At 37.1% G+C, this 15433-nt stretch overlaps 1 protein-coding gene across 1 annotated transcript in view; it reads right to left on the bottom strand.

Annotated features, from left to right (window-relative positions):
• Positions 1-15433, bottom strand: part of LOC118793670 (phospholipid-transporting ATPase ABCA1-like) — a 136686-nt gene that overhangs the window by 39843 nt on the left and 81410 nt on the right. The window contains exons 32-38 of the mRNA XM_036551898.1: positions 12893-12987; positions 12439-12544; positions 9353-9427; positions 6825-6994; positions 3333-3510; positions 1701-1816; positions 1228-1372 (exon numbers count right to left, since the gene is read on the bottom strand). Of these exons, the coding sequence (XP_036407791.1) occupies positions 1228-1372; positions 1701-1816; positions 3333-3510; positions 6825-6994; positions 9353-9427; positions 12439-12544; positions 12893-12987 (885 nt within the window). The remainder of the gene's footprint in view (positions 1-1227; positions 1373-1700; positions 1817-3332; positions 3511-6824; positions 6995-9352; positions 9428-12438; positions 12545-12892; positions 12988-15433) is intronic.

Raw genomic sequence — 15433 nt, 5'->3', positions numbered from 1 at the left:
AAACCTGGAAAATTAGTCTGTGACATGTCAGTATACCTGTGACATGTAGTATTACCTATAAAGTGGCACGACTCTTGTTATGTCATAATGGACACTCAATTGGTGTAATGCAATGAAGCTAATAACATTCTAAATTGCATGGATGCTGTCATCAGTGAAAATGGTTAAACTGATTATGATCCCACTCTATTTTATTGAAACCTGGACTTACATCTAAACAGAGCTTTTAACAGTCAGTAATATGTCAATGATGCACCTGACAAAATGAGGGCCACACAAAGTAGTGGTATTTTGAAAGCCTTTCCCTGACATGCCACAGTTCTCTGCAAGCAGTACAAATTAGAGGATTACTTGCAATAAATAACACTGATACGAATAAAAATAATAATTTAAACCATTATGAATGAATGAAACCTGTGTGAAAATGAACTATCAAGTTTCATTTTTAATTGTTAAGAGCTGATGGCAAATGTTCCATGCTGGAACCTAATCTCCAGAGGTTTTTTTGAAGGGAAATGTATAATTTATATGAAGTACTGCATCAATAAAACAGAGGAGCCATCCATTATTTGAGCACAGGTAAGTGGATATATGAGTGATGCCTGTGGTGAAAATCGGAGCGTGCTGGAGTCAGAAGTGTATGCAAGGATAAAGTACAGGACGTTCCTGCAACTCTGAGACGGGAAGCTGTGCTTAGCATAGATTCACCTTTGAAAGAAGGATTTCAGTACAAAGTGAAATGTAACCAACCCTTGATGGAAATAGATCTAGTGTCAGCTAGTTTAGCTCTGCAAGTGTCCCTACAGTGACTGTAAGAGGCAGGTATAAAGTAATTTAGAGTGCCAGCCAAGGGAAATCAAGAAAACTATCCTTCTGTAAAAACAAGGGGTTGAACTGATTCACAAATGAAACCGTATTGCTCCCTTTTGGAAAAATTACATCTTTAATCTAGTCATCATATTTTTTTCTTTTCCAGGCATTATGTAGATGTAGATACGCATATTGTTATCACTGAATGTAAAAGAAAAAATTGTGAATGAAAAAGAAAAAAAGTTCCTTTATCAAGAAAGGAAAAAGGATCAATGACAGATGTTTTTAAGATATGAGTCCCTTAAAGATACCATTAGATGTAAATATTCTATTTTCACAACTGGATGAGAAACAACCCTTTCCACTAAACCACCACTCTATCTTTAACATAATACAGACAAGATGTAGCTCTCATACCTCATCATCAAAAAGCTCCATGACAAAGGTGGCCACACTGCCATTTATTCCAATGAAGAGGTTGATGCAGGTCAGCACTACATAGGCAGTACTGGGCACACTGAATAAAAATGATGCTGGGTACATCATTGGAGTGATTGACCATCTGATAAAAGTACACAAGAAAAGAAGAAAATCAATAGCAATGTGAAGCAGTACAATGTGTTATGTTATACTACCACACCCACAGTAAATGCTTTGTCTTCTATTGAGACTCATTTACCCAGTGCACGACAAAATTCATCATTTAGGTCTGATAAAAAAAAATCTATTTGAGATTAAATGCTGTCTTTATAACATCATTAATAGCTTTAATTTTACATTGCTCAACAGATTTTGCTGTTGTACAGTTAATATAAAGTTAGTTTTAGAGTTTTAGAGCAATTGAGCAGTATACAGAGTCAGAAAACGTGAACTGTAGATGTGCAGCTCACCCATAAAGTACTAATAGGAGGATCAAGGCTGGTAAGTTAGGTGGGGAGACGTAGGCTTTTTGTTGGAAACACAGGAAGATGATGATCACTATCACACATGGGACTATGTAGTTACACTGGAATAGAATGCATATTGTAAAAACAAATGTTAGCATTTTCACATGTCATGCACATTCACTATATACAAGAATTTGCCACATATGTTGTTCTTCTCTAACAATCTTTAGGGGTTCAGTCTCAGGGCAAAAGTATGACACTTAATACAAGGAGATGAACATTCCAAATCGACATCGGAAATGTATTAATGGAATTGTAATTAGATGTATAAGCTGCTTTTTTAATTTCTCATTTATTACATACAAATTAATTTCAGTTAATTTATGGATATGGAGGGGCTTTATCAGAAGTGGTATTGGAAAAAAAGGATAATTTAATTAACTGACAACAATTTAAAACAACTTAGTCATCAAGGCTGGAAACCATTTTATAGTGAACTATTTTTAATATTTCATTTTTATGTCATCAATTTTCCATATTCCTGGATTATGTGGTCATCACCTTCAAACATTTTTAAAAATTATTTTCACTGTTTTATTCTGGAAAATTTAGGATGCTAGTGGAAAAGTCATAAGAGCAATAGGAAAGAAGAAATAATGAGCACTCCATTCTAAATATCTCATCCAGTCCTCCATGCCATGGCATGCAAAGCTATAAAAAGTAGTGAAAATACCAAAAACATGGCCAAATATTTTTTATGTGAAACATCTCTGTTCCAGCCAAGAAAAACACAATAGAAATTAGTTGCAAAATAGGGAGAGAAATTGCAAGCACTGTCCACCAATCATATCTGATCATAAAGCTCTCCATCCCATTCACAAAACTCCATATCAGCAATTCAACTGATTGAAGATGCTAAAAAATAACATTGATGTGAACAATATGCAAATAGATCTTAGACGATACACAAATAGGTTCTTGCTTGGGTGATATGCAGATAGTTTCTTGCCTTGGCAATTTCACTACTTGTAACAGGCTTGTCAATATGTGGCCATTTATCAATCACCACAGGAAATAAAACTATCTTCTCATTTCATAAGTCACCTGAATGTCTGTGCATTGTGATTATACATATAATATAATATAATATAATATAGAGCCAAATTAATGATGTCTCCAACACTCAGTACCTAAACTAAGCGTTTATAAGCTGATAAATTGGTAACAGCCAAGGCTATGTTTCTTCAGTAAGCTTACAACCTGTAAGTTTCTCATATCTCTCAGAAAAGGATGCAAGCTCTGCGCCCATTGGAGATGCCATGGTAGGATTACACAGACCCATGTCCGTCAGTATTAAGCACATAATAAAGAGAAAATAAACTATATCATATATGCATAGCACATCCAATTTGCCAAAACATTCAATCCAGAGCTGGGGATATGTTCAGACAAACTTTGAAACAGAAGGATTGTTAAGAATATTTGGAAGCTTTTGATAAAAGTCTGTCTGCAGAGTTGAAAGGTTCAACTCAACATTTGGTATATTATATATTTTATTTAGTTCATTCACATGTCTCTTTGACTCAAAGTCTCTAGAGGTCAGTTTCGGGAAAGAGTTGACATTTAAGTTCCTACCATATCCCAGGCAAAGTTGGCTACCCAGTACACTGCTGGGTTTACCCCACTGACAAACTGCAGGTGCTTGGCTTTGCTGACCCTCTCCTGGATCAGAAAGAGCACAAAGCTGGCAGGTATGAAGGACATGGCAAATATCACACATATTGAGACCACAACATCTGTAGAGGTGGTGGCCCTGCAAAAGAGAACAACACGTGTAGTTTAATCAACATTTTATAAAAAAAAAAAAAAAAGTCAGAGTTAAGTCAAAAAAGACCAAACTGGCTCATTCCTTGGGAAGAAAAAAAATATATATTTTGTCGACTTTGATATTAAAGTTGAAGTCTTGGCTGGCAAGCTTGTCGCCAACACAGTTTGAGAGTAAGGGGAGTGTACATGAAACTAGTTTCACATAATCTCTTTAAAGCCAGGGTCATCAAACATTTATGTCCTCCATGCAATTAATATTGCTATTTATTATTTGTCTCATGGGATGGTTTCAAAATGTGACATTGATTCAAGGTTAAAGCAGATTGAAGGTCCTTCCAAGCCCATTATAACGAACAATGAGCTCAAATTTTGATTTGAAATTGTACCATGAATATGTCACATCAAAAACAAGATTTGCTAGACAGTATTCTAATGATATGGTTTATTATCTTGCACATGAACACCTAAAATGATATAAGAATAACTGGAGGCTAAATCAATTATTGACCTTATTGGCTTAGAGCAAACCATTTACTGGTATCAACTTAATCACAAAATGAGTTTTTTCATTATTTCCTTCCTCTTCTTCTGAAGCTGCGTGAATGTTGAAACATATTTCAGTCCTCCTGACAGCACCACTGTCAATCTACTCACATATTCAAAAGTTCATCATCATATTGCTGCAGTCCTCCCACTTACTACAGCTTAACTAACAAAATATAAAATTATTGTTGTATTGACAATTGTTTCCTAATATTATGACATTTTAGTAATATTAGTTCTCAAATGAATATCCTCACTGATAACAGATGATGTTGAGAAACACACACACGCACGCTTGCACACACATGCACGCACACACACACACATACATTTCAAAAATGTTTGCAGGAAAGAAACTCTGCAGATCAACAACCAAGCTGCAGTCATACTGGGTTGTCTTGCCATTTCCGCTTTAATATTCTGTCAGTTCCAAGCTGCTTGTGGTCTGTTTTGATAGAAATTACTTTCTTTTACTCTCTAGTGTCCAACATAGCTGGGTTCAGGAAGTTCTCAAGTTCCCAAAAAAAAAAAAAAATGCACACCATATAGAACTAGAAAGCTTAGAGGAGTTTGGTTGGAGGGGGCACAGCTATTTATTTATTTATTTGATGTTCTCAGTAAAGCACTGTGATTGATGCCGCTCACAGTTTTCACTGCACTGTAGCCACATTAAGAAGAAGAATTACAGGCCCAGAATCTGTTACAGTAGCCTCTTTCCCTGAATTTTCTTTCTTTCTGTTCCACAAAACTAAAATCAAGAAAACATGTTTCTTTCCCTCTAAATCTGTGACAAAGTTTATCTTGATTGAATTTAGACTTTAACAATAATCTAGGGACCTAAATATTTTCCAAGGTAACCTCCACAGAGTCAATGTTTCGGTTGATTTGGAAGGTCATGTCACAGGGGACTGAGAGAACATACTCATGCTGCTGTGTAATTTTTAGACAGAGGTTGATGCGCAATTTATTTGGCTCATGGTGGGAGCTCAGAGCAGAGGCCAAATTATCTCCTGAAACACCTGCAAATCCCAACCCCCTTCCATTTGTTTATCTGTTTATCAGAAACTGAACTCAGATTTCAAATCATCAAACATAATCCTAGACATGTTGCTGGAAAATGTCCTTGCTGAGTGTACTTAATTAGCCATGAATAAATCGGCATTCTGCTCGTGGCAGAGGTACCCCTCCACTGTTTCTCCAGATTACCTGCGGAGTAATTAACATATTAAATAAGTTACCAACATGGGCATGGTACTGTGTGTATCAGTGCAAGCTGGATGCAATTAGAGCATATAAATATTAAATCACTTACACAGTGTGCAGCTCCAGATTCCAACAGATTTATTTAAACTGCCTCACCAGGACGAACGCATATTTGAGACAACTAAATTACTAATAAGATAACCTTGAACACAGGAAATCGGGAAATTACTGGGAAATGTAGAGCTCCCCCACAGGGAAAGTAATAATGGTCATGGTGAACAATAAACACACAAAGGATGCAGGAATAAATTTAAGGTGATTCACCTGATCTCCATGACATTTCCCCTGATTTATTTTCTGCAGACACCAGTTAGGTCATCAGTGGTCAAATATGATCCATTAAAACACTGAGTCCTTGCTTGGTGTAACTGATTCTATTGCAAGCAATTTTTTTTTCTCCCTGGAGAGACAGGGAGAGTGTGGGCAGACCTAAGTAGCTTGTCAGTTTGCTACACTCTGGATACCTGAAGTACAGATTAAGAAAATCAAAAGTCAGGCTTCATTTAAGAACAGTGAGGCACGACGGCAAAGAGTTTATGAAACTCTCCAAAGGCGATGACAGCCTTTACTCTGTAGGCTCAGTCTGACAGCTGTATTATGGCTGTGAGCCCATATTACTGACTTCCTCTTTTATTTATTCTCTTATAAAAATGGCAGACTGGAGGCAAATCGGGCCACACATCTCACTGGATTCCCACCATAGCCAGGCTAGCACAGCCCTTAAAAGGGAGGTATGACGAAATAACACAAGCACAGGAGACAAATTGACTGCCTCATGCTTTCGCACCTTCTTTTTCTTTTTTACATCTGACATTAATTTCACATGGCAGGAGTATTGCACCTTAATCCTTAGATCATGGTTAATAAATCGGCAGCGGCCTGTTGGACCACAGGAGGAAAAGGGCTTAGTCTGAATATATGGAAAGAGCAGCGCATTCATTATCTTCAGGATGTTCTCCTCTGCCTTCTCCCTAACTTATTGCTGTCACTCTCCCTAAATCGCCGCATAAATACCTTACTTATGCAAGGGGCACTGTCCTGCAATGTGCTTCAAATGGCATAGGGGATGCCACCACATAACAATGCGTTGAGGTTACCTTAAGTGACTTTCTGATAATCTAATAAATTTACTCTCAATCAAAACAGGTGTGTGCCATACACCCAAAGCAGGGTAGTACACCACCTGTCTTTTGTGGCTTTCCAGTTTAAACATAATTTTAATTTTAAAGTAACTATCATGCAGTAAAAATCATAAACATTCATCAGGTATATAGCAGTCCTCAAACTTAAATATGATGTCTAGTCTTGAACACAAGCATAGAACCACTCATCCAGGTCCAGGCAATCAACAAAGTGTTCATGACGGGGCTTGAAGCTGACAGTGTTCATCAAGCGTTGAACTGTGAATGCATTTGCCGTTAAGCCTGTGGTACCTGCCAATTCTCCTCCTGTACACGTGTTTTCCCTCCAAAACAGCATGTGAGGTTTACTTACAGAGCTATGTAAGACAGCTGCTCCTTGGTGAGGTTTAGAGGGTGGTTGGCTGTAGAGATGCCGTACTGCCTCAGATCGCTCTCGGCAGGCAGGTTCCCCCGCAGAATAGCATTATTGGCCACATTGATGAAAGACACCATGGCGTGCCACCCCATGTTGTAGAACCACACCTACAAGAAAGGCAGGATGGCATACTGAGAGAGACCTCATTTTTGTGCGGTGAGCAGGAAGAGAAACGTCTTTAATTCCCACGGTACAACAGAGAAATGTTCTGGAAAGAAGGCTCCCCTGCTGCCACAGTAGTTCTAATTAGAATTAGATCTTGTTTCAGCTTGAGCTACATTTGTACCAACACTGCTCTGAATCATACCCTCTCAAAGATACGTGTTTGACTTTAAAATCATCAACATAAATAATTAGAAAATGGAGCTGTGCCATTAAAATGCCACTGATTAAGTGTGTTCAGAAGTGGTTCTTAAAATTGCTTCCATATTGAATATAAGCTTGTCAGCTTTTCAACTAATATCAGCCTTGTTTTTTTCTTACATACAGAATTTACAGCATTCAAATTATACCAAAAAGCATAAAACACTGCACAGATTAAAACTCACACTAAAGGGGACCTGGCACAATCGGCAATGAGGGTATATGGCATATTGAGTAAAACTGTCAGTGTGTACACAAAGAGTAGACCCACAGATTCTCCAAAGCCGCAAATCTTAAAGGGTAATAATATGTCAACTGTTTGTTAAATGTCTTTTTGCTTCCCATGGGAAAGCCAGGCCATCTGCTGGTATGAGACATTTTTTCTGCTTTTTTATGTTAAACTTCACATAGACACTGTAATTTAAGAGTGAAGAAAGCAGGCAGAAAATATATAAACACATTTCTATAGTCATGAGCATTAATATAAATCAGCCGGTAGCTCTGAAACTGTCAATCAATCATAGTTTCAGAAGACAGGGCATTTACCAGTGAGGATCTATGTCTACCATACACAGATCACTTCACTTATAAGAATCATATCTCTCCAAGATGATTTGATTCTTGCATACAGATGATTCCTTAAAGCAGAGTTCCAAATATTCTAACATGGAATAAAAACATTTTTGAAATGTTTAGGATTGTTACACAAGATACAAGATACACTGTAGTCATAGGGGAGGGGTATCTGGTAGATACAGACTTTAAATGATATATCCCTTAGCAAATATTGAAATAAAATATCTACCACTGATACTATATGCTCATATTCAATGCTGTATTGAATGTTCTGAATGTATCAGAACCTTCACCTGTCACCATAGTCTGGCTTGCATGGATGTTAAGCATTTCATAATGCATTGGAAAATGTTTATGCAAAGTATTTAAATTTTATTTGAATTGTATGCAATGTGCTTGTATTATATTGAATTTGTTGTCTGATTGCAGAATGAAGTAATATCCTTCTGCCAGAAGTCACAAAGACTACCCATTTTAAGGAATTATTTGGCCAAAAATTTTCTTATGGACACCACCCCCTCCATATACCCCACAATCCTGCCACCCCCGCCGACCGCTTCCACAGGTTTATAGCCCACCAGCTGCCACTAATGCTTAGTACTTAGTGTGAGGGTGCAAAACAGAATTTCTATCCTGCTGTTATAAACAGAAAGACAGTGAACCATGCTCAAAGAAAAAAGAAAAAAAAGAACACAGATTATGAACATACAACAGATAAACAACTGTTTCTCAGAGCTATTCAAATATATCCAAAGATGTGGCTACAAGCTTGTTAAAACGTCAGTATTCGAAAGATATACTTGTTTACAATCACTCAAAACAGCCTATATTTCATCAGCAGTTAGTTAAGAGATTTGTTTACCTCACTTAGAGAAACACAATTGCATTAATGACCTTGATCCTAACCGATGGTGTGTAACGAGACATTTAGCCATTAAGCACCATTGTCTGAATATTGATCGTAAGCAAACCAGACTATCTTGGTAAACTAGTAAGAAAAGAAGTTTCTGTTTTTATGTTTATTCTGTTTTTTATTATTATTCCCATTGTCTACTTAGGTTCAGTTTCAAATGGAAAGGAGCTGGACTGTAATGGGACTGTCATCCTGCAAATAGGAGTCCTGTCACGGACACTATCTGTCACTCCAAGTTCTTTTCAACCTTAAGCTCTTGCACACACTGTCCTTTCTGTTCAGACACACATACGTGAGAAATACAAGGTAAGGTGGTGTAAGAATGTATAAACTGCATATGATTTACATAATAATTATGGGTTATAGGTGGCCTTTTGGCTATTTTTCCAGCAGGCACTGAGAAATAACTCCTACAGCAGGTAGGCCACCAATTATAAAGGGCAGGTAAAGCCCTGTACTAAGAATGAGATCAAGAGGTATAAGGCAATAGCAAGATAAAATCCTGAAAGAGTAGAAAGGCAAGTGCAGTAATTGTGCAAGCTATTAACAACAAAGATGTCCAAGGGAACTCGGATAAATCCAAGCAGAGTGTATAAGTTTAATTGTTTAATACCTTGACATTATCCCTTGTCCCAAGTTCTGTCATGAATGTTTTCGCATTCTGCGATATCTGATCTGATTCGTTTCCCTAAAAGAAAGAAAGAAGAAAGAAAGAAAAGAAACATTTTAATTGGCCACACTTGGGAAAACACAGCTGCTCCTTGAAAAGCAAAACAAGGATAATGGCAGGAAAAATCTCTGTTATTTCTGTGCTGCTGAGAGTCTGGTCTTTCATGTCTTTCAGAAGTATGTTCCCTGTTATCCTGGCCATACAATACCATAACTTATTTGTGCATTCTCAGAAATTACTCCACAGGAAATAAACAGCCCATGGCATTGCAGTACACTCTGGAATGGTTCAGTCAAGATGGGAGGTTCTGGTGAAGCCACGAGGTAAATTCAAATCCAGTTCTTGTTACCCATAGTTCTGTTATAGCTGCAAAGTTTTACAAGAAATGGAGCTTGAGATGAGTATTGCCGAAAGCACTATTTCTTGTGATTTGCAATGTGCTAGCCATCATCCTGCCACATAATGCTTCAGACCTCACAGGTGATATAAATGCAAATACTTCAGATCCCGCTTCCATAAGTATTCGTTGTACGTGGGAAAGAAATGAATACTGGAGGACCCAGCAAGACCCACAGGGCAGGGGCAGGTGGCAGTGGAGTCTGCCAAGAGACAATGAGGTCACTCAAATCCACCACCTTATGTCACCAAGCAAGAGGGTGTAAATGGAAGCAGGACTGACAGGTTAAGATAACTGACTATTACAGGTGCAGCAGGAAATGTGTTAGTGACTCACTATATCATCATAATTGCATTTTGTTTAGGTAAAAATAATTAAAAACATTATCTTTATTTCATACCTCATTGTGAGATGAACATTTTTCTTCCAAGATGCCCATCAGAAAAAATTAAATTGGATTGCATTTAAAACTGAGCTTAGATCAATTCTAGGGCCAGCTTTGAAAGGTAAGAAACGCTACGGATGCATCAGTTTGTCTTAAGGACATCTCAGACAACTTATTTCACATTGAATAGCCCTACAAAAGTAGGGCACAGGGAAATTACTTTAGAATATTTGCTTTAATCTTTGTGCAGTCATTGCTGATTTTAATGAAAAGTGAGGTTGCAGATTACACATTCTGTTCAACTCCTGCCTAACCTCAGACTTAATGTTAATGAGACTTGATTATGCTCTTGTCTTAGAGTACATTAGCAAAAGCTTCTTATTACCGTGAGCTTCAAGAATGCATGAATAATATAAGATGAATGTGTGTTAAATAATGGCCAAGTCATCTTTATTTCAATATTTATGAGGAAAGTTCACCAATCAGCCCACGTCCACTCTTGCCATCAGACGTTTTCGTGTAATTTTTCTAGAATTTCAGAAAACATAGTTTTGTTTTATTTTTTTTCATGTTGTGATTTGTGTCATTTCTTCTATTTATGGCAGGAATAAAACAAAGCTTGCCACAGCTTGGAATTGACGTTAGCATCCTGGCAGCCAGGCTACCTTAGGATTAACTTTAAAACTGGATGCATTCCTGAGCTAAACATGCTGTTACGAGCAAGTACAGGAAATAAAGAGAGCTGTTACACAAGCTAATACATTCCTCAAGGTATTCTCTCCCTCAAAGATAATGGTCTTCTCTCAAATGTCCAGTGAACAGAGTGATTTGAGAGATCCAGGGACATTGTATATGGACATCTCTTATGCCCACCAACTGCAAACCCTGCCTTTTGAAGTCAGCTCATCAAATAAGGGTTGTTTTTATCACTACAACAAAGCAGACAAGGACAGTCTAACCTGAAATGTGATTTCCTTATCAGTGTGTAATATATTCAGAGACGTGTTAAGAGCCTTTCATTTATATCAGGGTTTTTTCACATATTTCAGCAACTTATGTTAAAGTTCAGAAAAAAGAAACATTTGCTTAAATATCTTAAATGTTAAGGGAAAGTTAAGGGCAAAACTGGATGGAAGCCTTCAGATAACAAAGCATGCTTGTCGATTAGAACTTGCAAGATTATTTCTGTTTCTCCTTACAATTCTCTGCTTTTTGATATGCCAGCTACAACAATTAATGCTGAAGAAATTCCTTTTAACATAAAGCTCACAAGAATATGTACGACATCATAAAATATGAAATCAATTGCATGATTAAAGATACAACTGGAACATGCCGTGGGGATTGCTCCTATATGAAATAACCTTTAAGCTGATGACCATGAACGAGAATTTATATTCAAACAAGAGTGCTGTTGAGCTGAGTTTATATTAACATGAATGAACTGGACATTAGTTCTGAGAAGCCATTTGCAGCATGGACACAAGGTAACTTTGGGCCATCTTAATGAGGTTTCTGATCTTTAAAAAAGGAGATGGCGCTGGCCTTGGTTCTGAATTTTCACATTCCCCTGATGTTCCCCTTTGTGGGAGTATGACTGTCTGATTCATTTTGTAAGCAAAACTATGGTTCTGAAGTAGATGAAAAGCAATCTAATCTGAAGTCAAAGGCATGCTTCTCTGCCATGTCATGTATATGCTCTTCAGAGGCAATCCAAGCTGAGAGAGACAGGTCCCATGGAAAATTTGCCACTTTAATGAGCAGGCTTGAGAGACTGAATGACAAATACCCAACTATTAGTGTTACATCACCATTGCTCTGAGGATTTAAGTCAAACCAAAACACATTGTGTGCAAGCAAACTTTTTCAAAGTGCCTACTGGTTAGTGACTACTCACATGCGGTCTGTGTTCTAACAGATCACATAACTAAATATGAAATATTTAGTTGTTTTGTGGTCTTCAAAAATTATAGCCAGTTCAATGAACACCTAATATATAAAGTTTGGATTATTTTTTTAAAAAGGAGATTGGACAATTTTATTAATAGAAAGAGGCTGATGTAATTGCATACATCAAGATACATAAATTATGTCGTGGATACATTATTAGGCTCTATGAACTCTTCTCATCTTTTGCCTCAGCAAACATAGATCATTCTATTTGTACTGAATGCAATGCATTTACTTCAAATGTCAAGCCACATTACAGTGCCAAACGGTTCCCATGTCATGTTTTCAAAACCATACCTGGAAGGAACTGAATAGATTTTTCAACTCCCCGAGAATCGCTGTAATTTCACTTTCATTCATTTTGACTTGAGAGTTGACTCCTCCAACAGATATCCCTCCGTACCTTCAAGAGATGAGGAGAGGGCATGTCCACAGGAGTGAAACACAAGACAGGGTGGAACAACAAAAACAAAACTAATCACTGAACACAAATTCAAGGTTACAAAAATTCATCTTTAATGTTTCTCTTCACATGAAAATGTCAGTGAGAAGTGACATAACATGGTGACCTACAGAAGTATACTCTATGCAGAGCAAGTAAGTTAATAAATAGTTTATACTATAGTTTATGCTATTTATAATAGTTTTAAACTAGATGGTCCTCTACAGTATCTGCTAAGAGCATACACATATGTGCAATGTTTCTTTCTCATAATTCTGCATCAACACTTCATTATAGTGATCCAAGTACCTTGTTTTTCCCTGTTTCTCATATGTCTTCAACAGAAAGTCAGTCATATTCCTCCCAGTTAGGTCCTGGAGAGTATCTGTTGTGTTCTGTATCCTCTGGAGGAAAAAAAAAAAATCAGTTAGTGAAACAATATAAAATGGTAGCCACTGACTCACAGCAATGTATAGATGGATTGGGATATTATTGCTGACATTGCGACACCATGCTGAACACTAATGTACACTATAAAATCTAATTTTAACACATTTTCAACGTTAATGCTGCGTTTCATTATTCAATTCCAGACTGCAATTCTGAGTTTCTCTTTCCTGATTCAAACAGTGACTAAAATAGACTTATCGTTCCAGCTTCGCATGTGAGAGTGTCAGATGGCCAAGTGTGGAATAATAAAGCACTGGAGGAAGATTATCCACATTAAGACACCAATTTGAGGTTTTTCCAAAACTGCTGCTAAATATCATGTGATTCTCACACCTTGGCATATAGCAGCCATGTTGGTAATTTACCAGCACAGAGGCAATGTGAGAAATCTAAACATATTTCTAACCCACACTGTGTGCATCTTAAAATTGCACAGACAACAGAAAATACAATACACATTTAAGGCGCTACAAATTGGCCACTAATTTCTTGTCATCATATGCAACTCTGGTCTCATCATAATTGTCAATTAGATTTCTGTTAGTTGAAAACTTTATGTACCATCCTGAATAAGGCCATGGTGTCAAAGACCTTTAATTGAGCATGATATGCACAACTAGACACATTCAGACACATAATTACGAAACACAACATTGACGTGACAGGCCAATTTAAATGCAACACCCCAGTCTGATCCATACTGAGGATACATAAAGATGATTAAAATTAAGTTTCAGCTAACATAATGAAATCTATTTATTAATCCTAGCTGTCTCTTTTCCAGTCTGGATTGTCTGGATTACTGAAGTTGTTTTATGCCAATGCAGGGACCTGAGGTAAATGTTTGGAAGATGCTTAACTATGTCTGAAAACATTCCATTTTTGTCATTATACAATGACATGGATATACACAGTGCTTACATTTTTTTTCTTTACAAAATGCCACATTGGCTCCTAACATGATCCATATGATAACCATATCATCTAGGTAGTTTCAGTATTCAAAACCTTAAATCAAGATAGCACATTGAAGAAAAGGGAAGTACTCCTTCACAGCTGAAACTGGAATCATTCTGGAGTTTACAAAGCTAATGTGCCACAGATGAATTATTATTTATTTCTATGCATGATTATTCTGTGTTCTAAATCACAAGTCAGTATGTGTTTAATTACATTGGCTGTATTCCATGTTTTTCCACCCAATTAATTGCACGCAAATATAATGGTGTAAAATCATAAAGCATGCATGTAATTTCAAAAATAGCATGACTTTCTCAAAGATGCCACTGTTTTCACAGGACTAGATGTTATGCAAATCTTGAGTTGGTTTAAGGTTACAGTGTGCACTCCCTTGATGTGTCAGTACTTCACTACTGACAATTTATACAAGGAGGAGATGCTTTAAAATGTTCCAAGTACACCCTTTTGCCCATATTAGACCGTGAGTTTAAAAAGTAAGGAAGAAGAGGGTGTCTCACTCGATCCAACTTTTCTGACTTTCTGAAGATGCTGATGCTGATGCTTGTATACTGATGTGTAATGTACGACTGTGTTGCATTCAACAGTTGCCTAGGGGTTAAATTAGATTCACCTTTAGGCCTGGCAGGATGTTTTCTTCTATTATGCTGACAAACGGCACACTGCCATTAAATTATCATTATGACCCAAGCTTAAATCAAGATAGGTTTCATTAAATTCATCCCTTGGTGAGACTATTAGCATGCAGAGCATGTTCATGTGGCATTTACAGGTATTACATATAATTATTTTAGGGAACAGGGCAACAGAATAATAGTGCTTTGAATCATTGATTTACCACGAAGGAAGGGCTTGACCCTCACAGTTCAGCGTGCGGTTGTGGAAGACATAGCCCCATACATACACACACACACACACACACACACACACACACACACACACACACACACACATTACACAGGTATTCTCTGACGCTCTTATTATAGCAATTGCACATGCAAAGAGGGTAAAGTGGATAGTGGCACTTTCTGTACCACTGATTTCACATGATTCACATGTGCACATTTACCGTGGGCATGCATTTAAAAACTGCATTATCAAAATAAATGCAGTAAATATACAAATTGAAAAAGCTAAAAGCCGAAAAGACATGTACTTGTTGGAAAAAAAAAAAAAAAAAACTATATTCAGATTACCAATTAATTTGTGCTTTTTCTTCAGCCCTGGTAGCACACTACTAGCCTCAGGACAAGTACACCCCATTATTTTTTGCAGAGAAGCAATAAACATATGTCATATTTCATAATTTCATATTTCACATATGAGATTTTAATATTTGGAAGGTAAAAGTCTCCACTTTCCTCTCGTATTTTCAGCTGTTTACATCCTTCCTTCCTGTACAAACAACCACAATATGGGAGG

Source organism: Megalops cyprinoides, chromosome 18 (genome assembly GCF_013368585.1).
Source record: "Megalops cyprinoides isolate fMegCyp1 chromosome 18, fMegCyp1.pri, whole genome shotgun sequence".
NCBI lineage: Eukaryota > Metazoa > Chordata > Actinopteri > Elopiformes > Megalopidae > Megalops > Megalops cyprinoides.
Note: the sequence above shows the minus strand (reverse complement) of the source record. Positions and strands in the feature narration are given on the sequence as shown.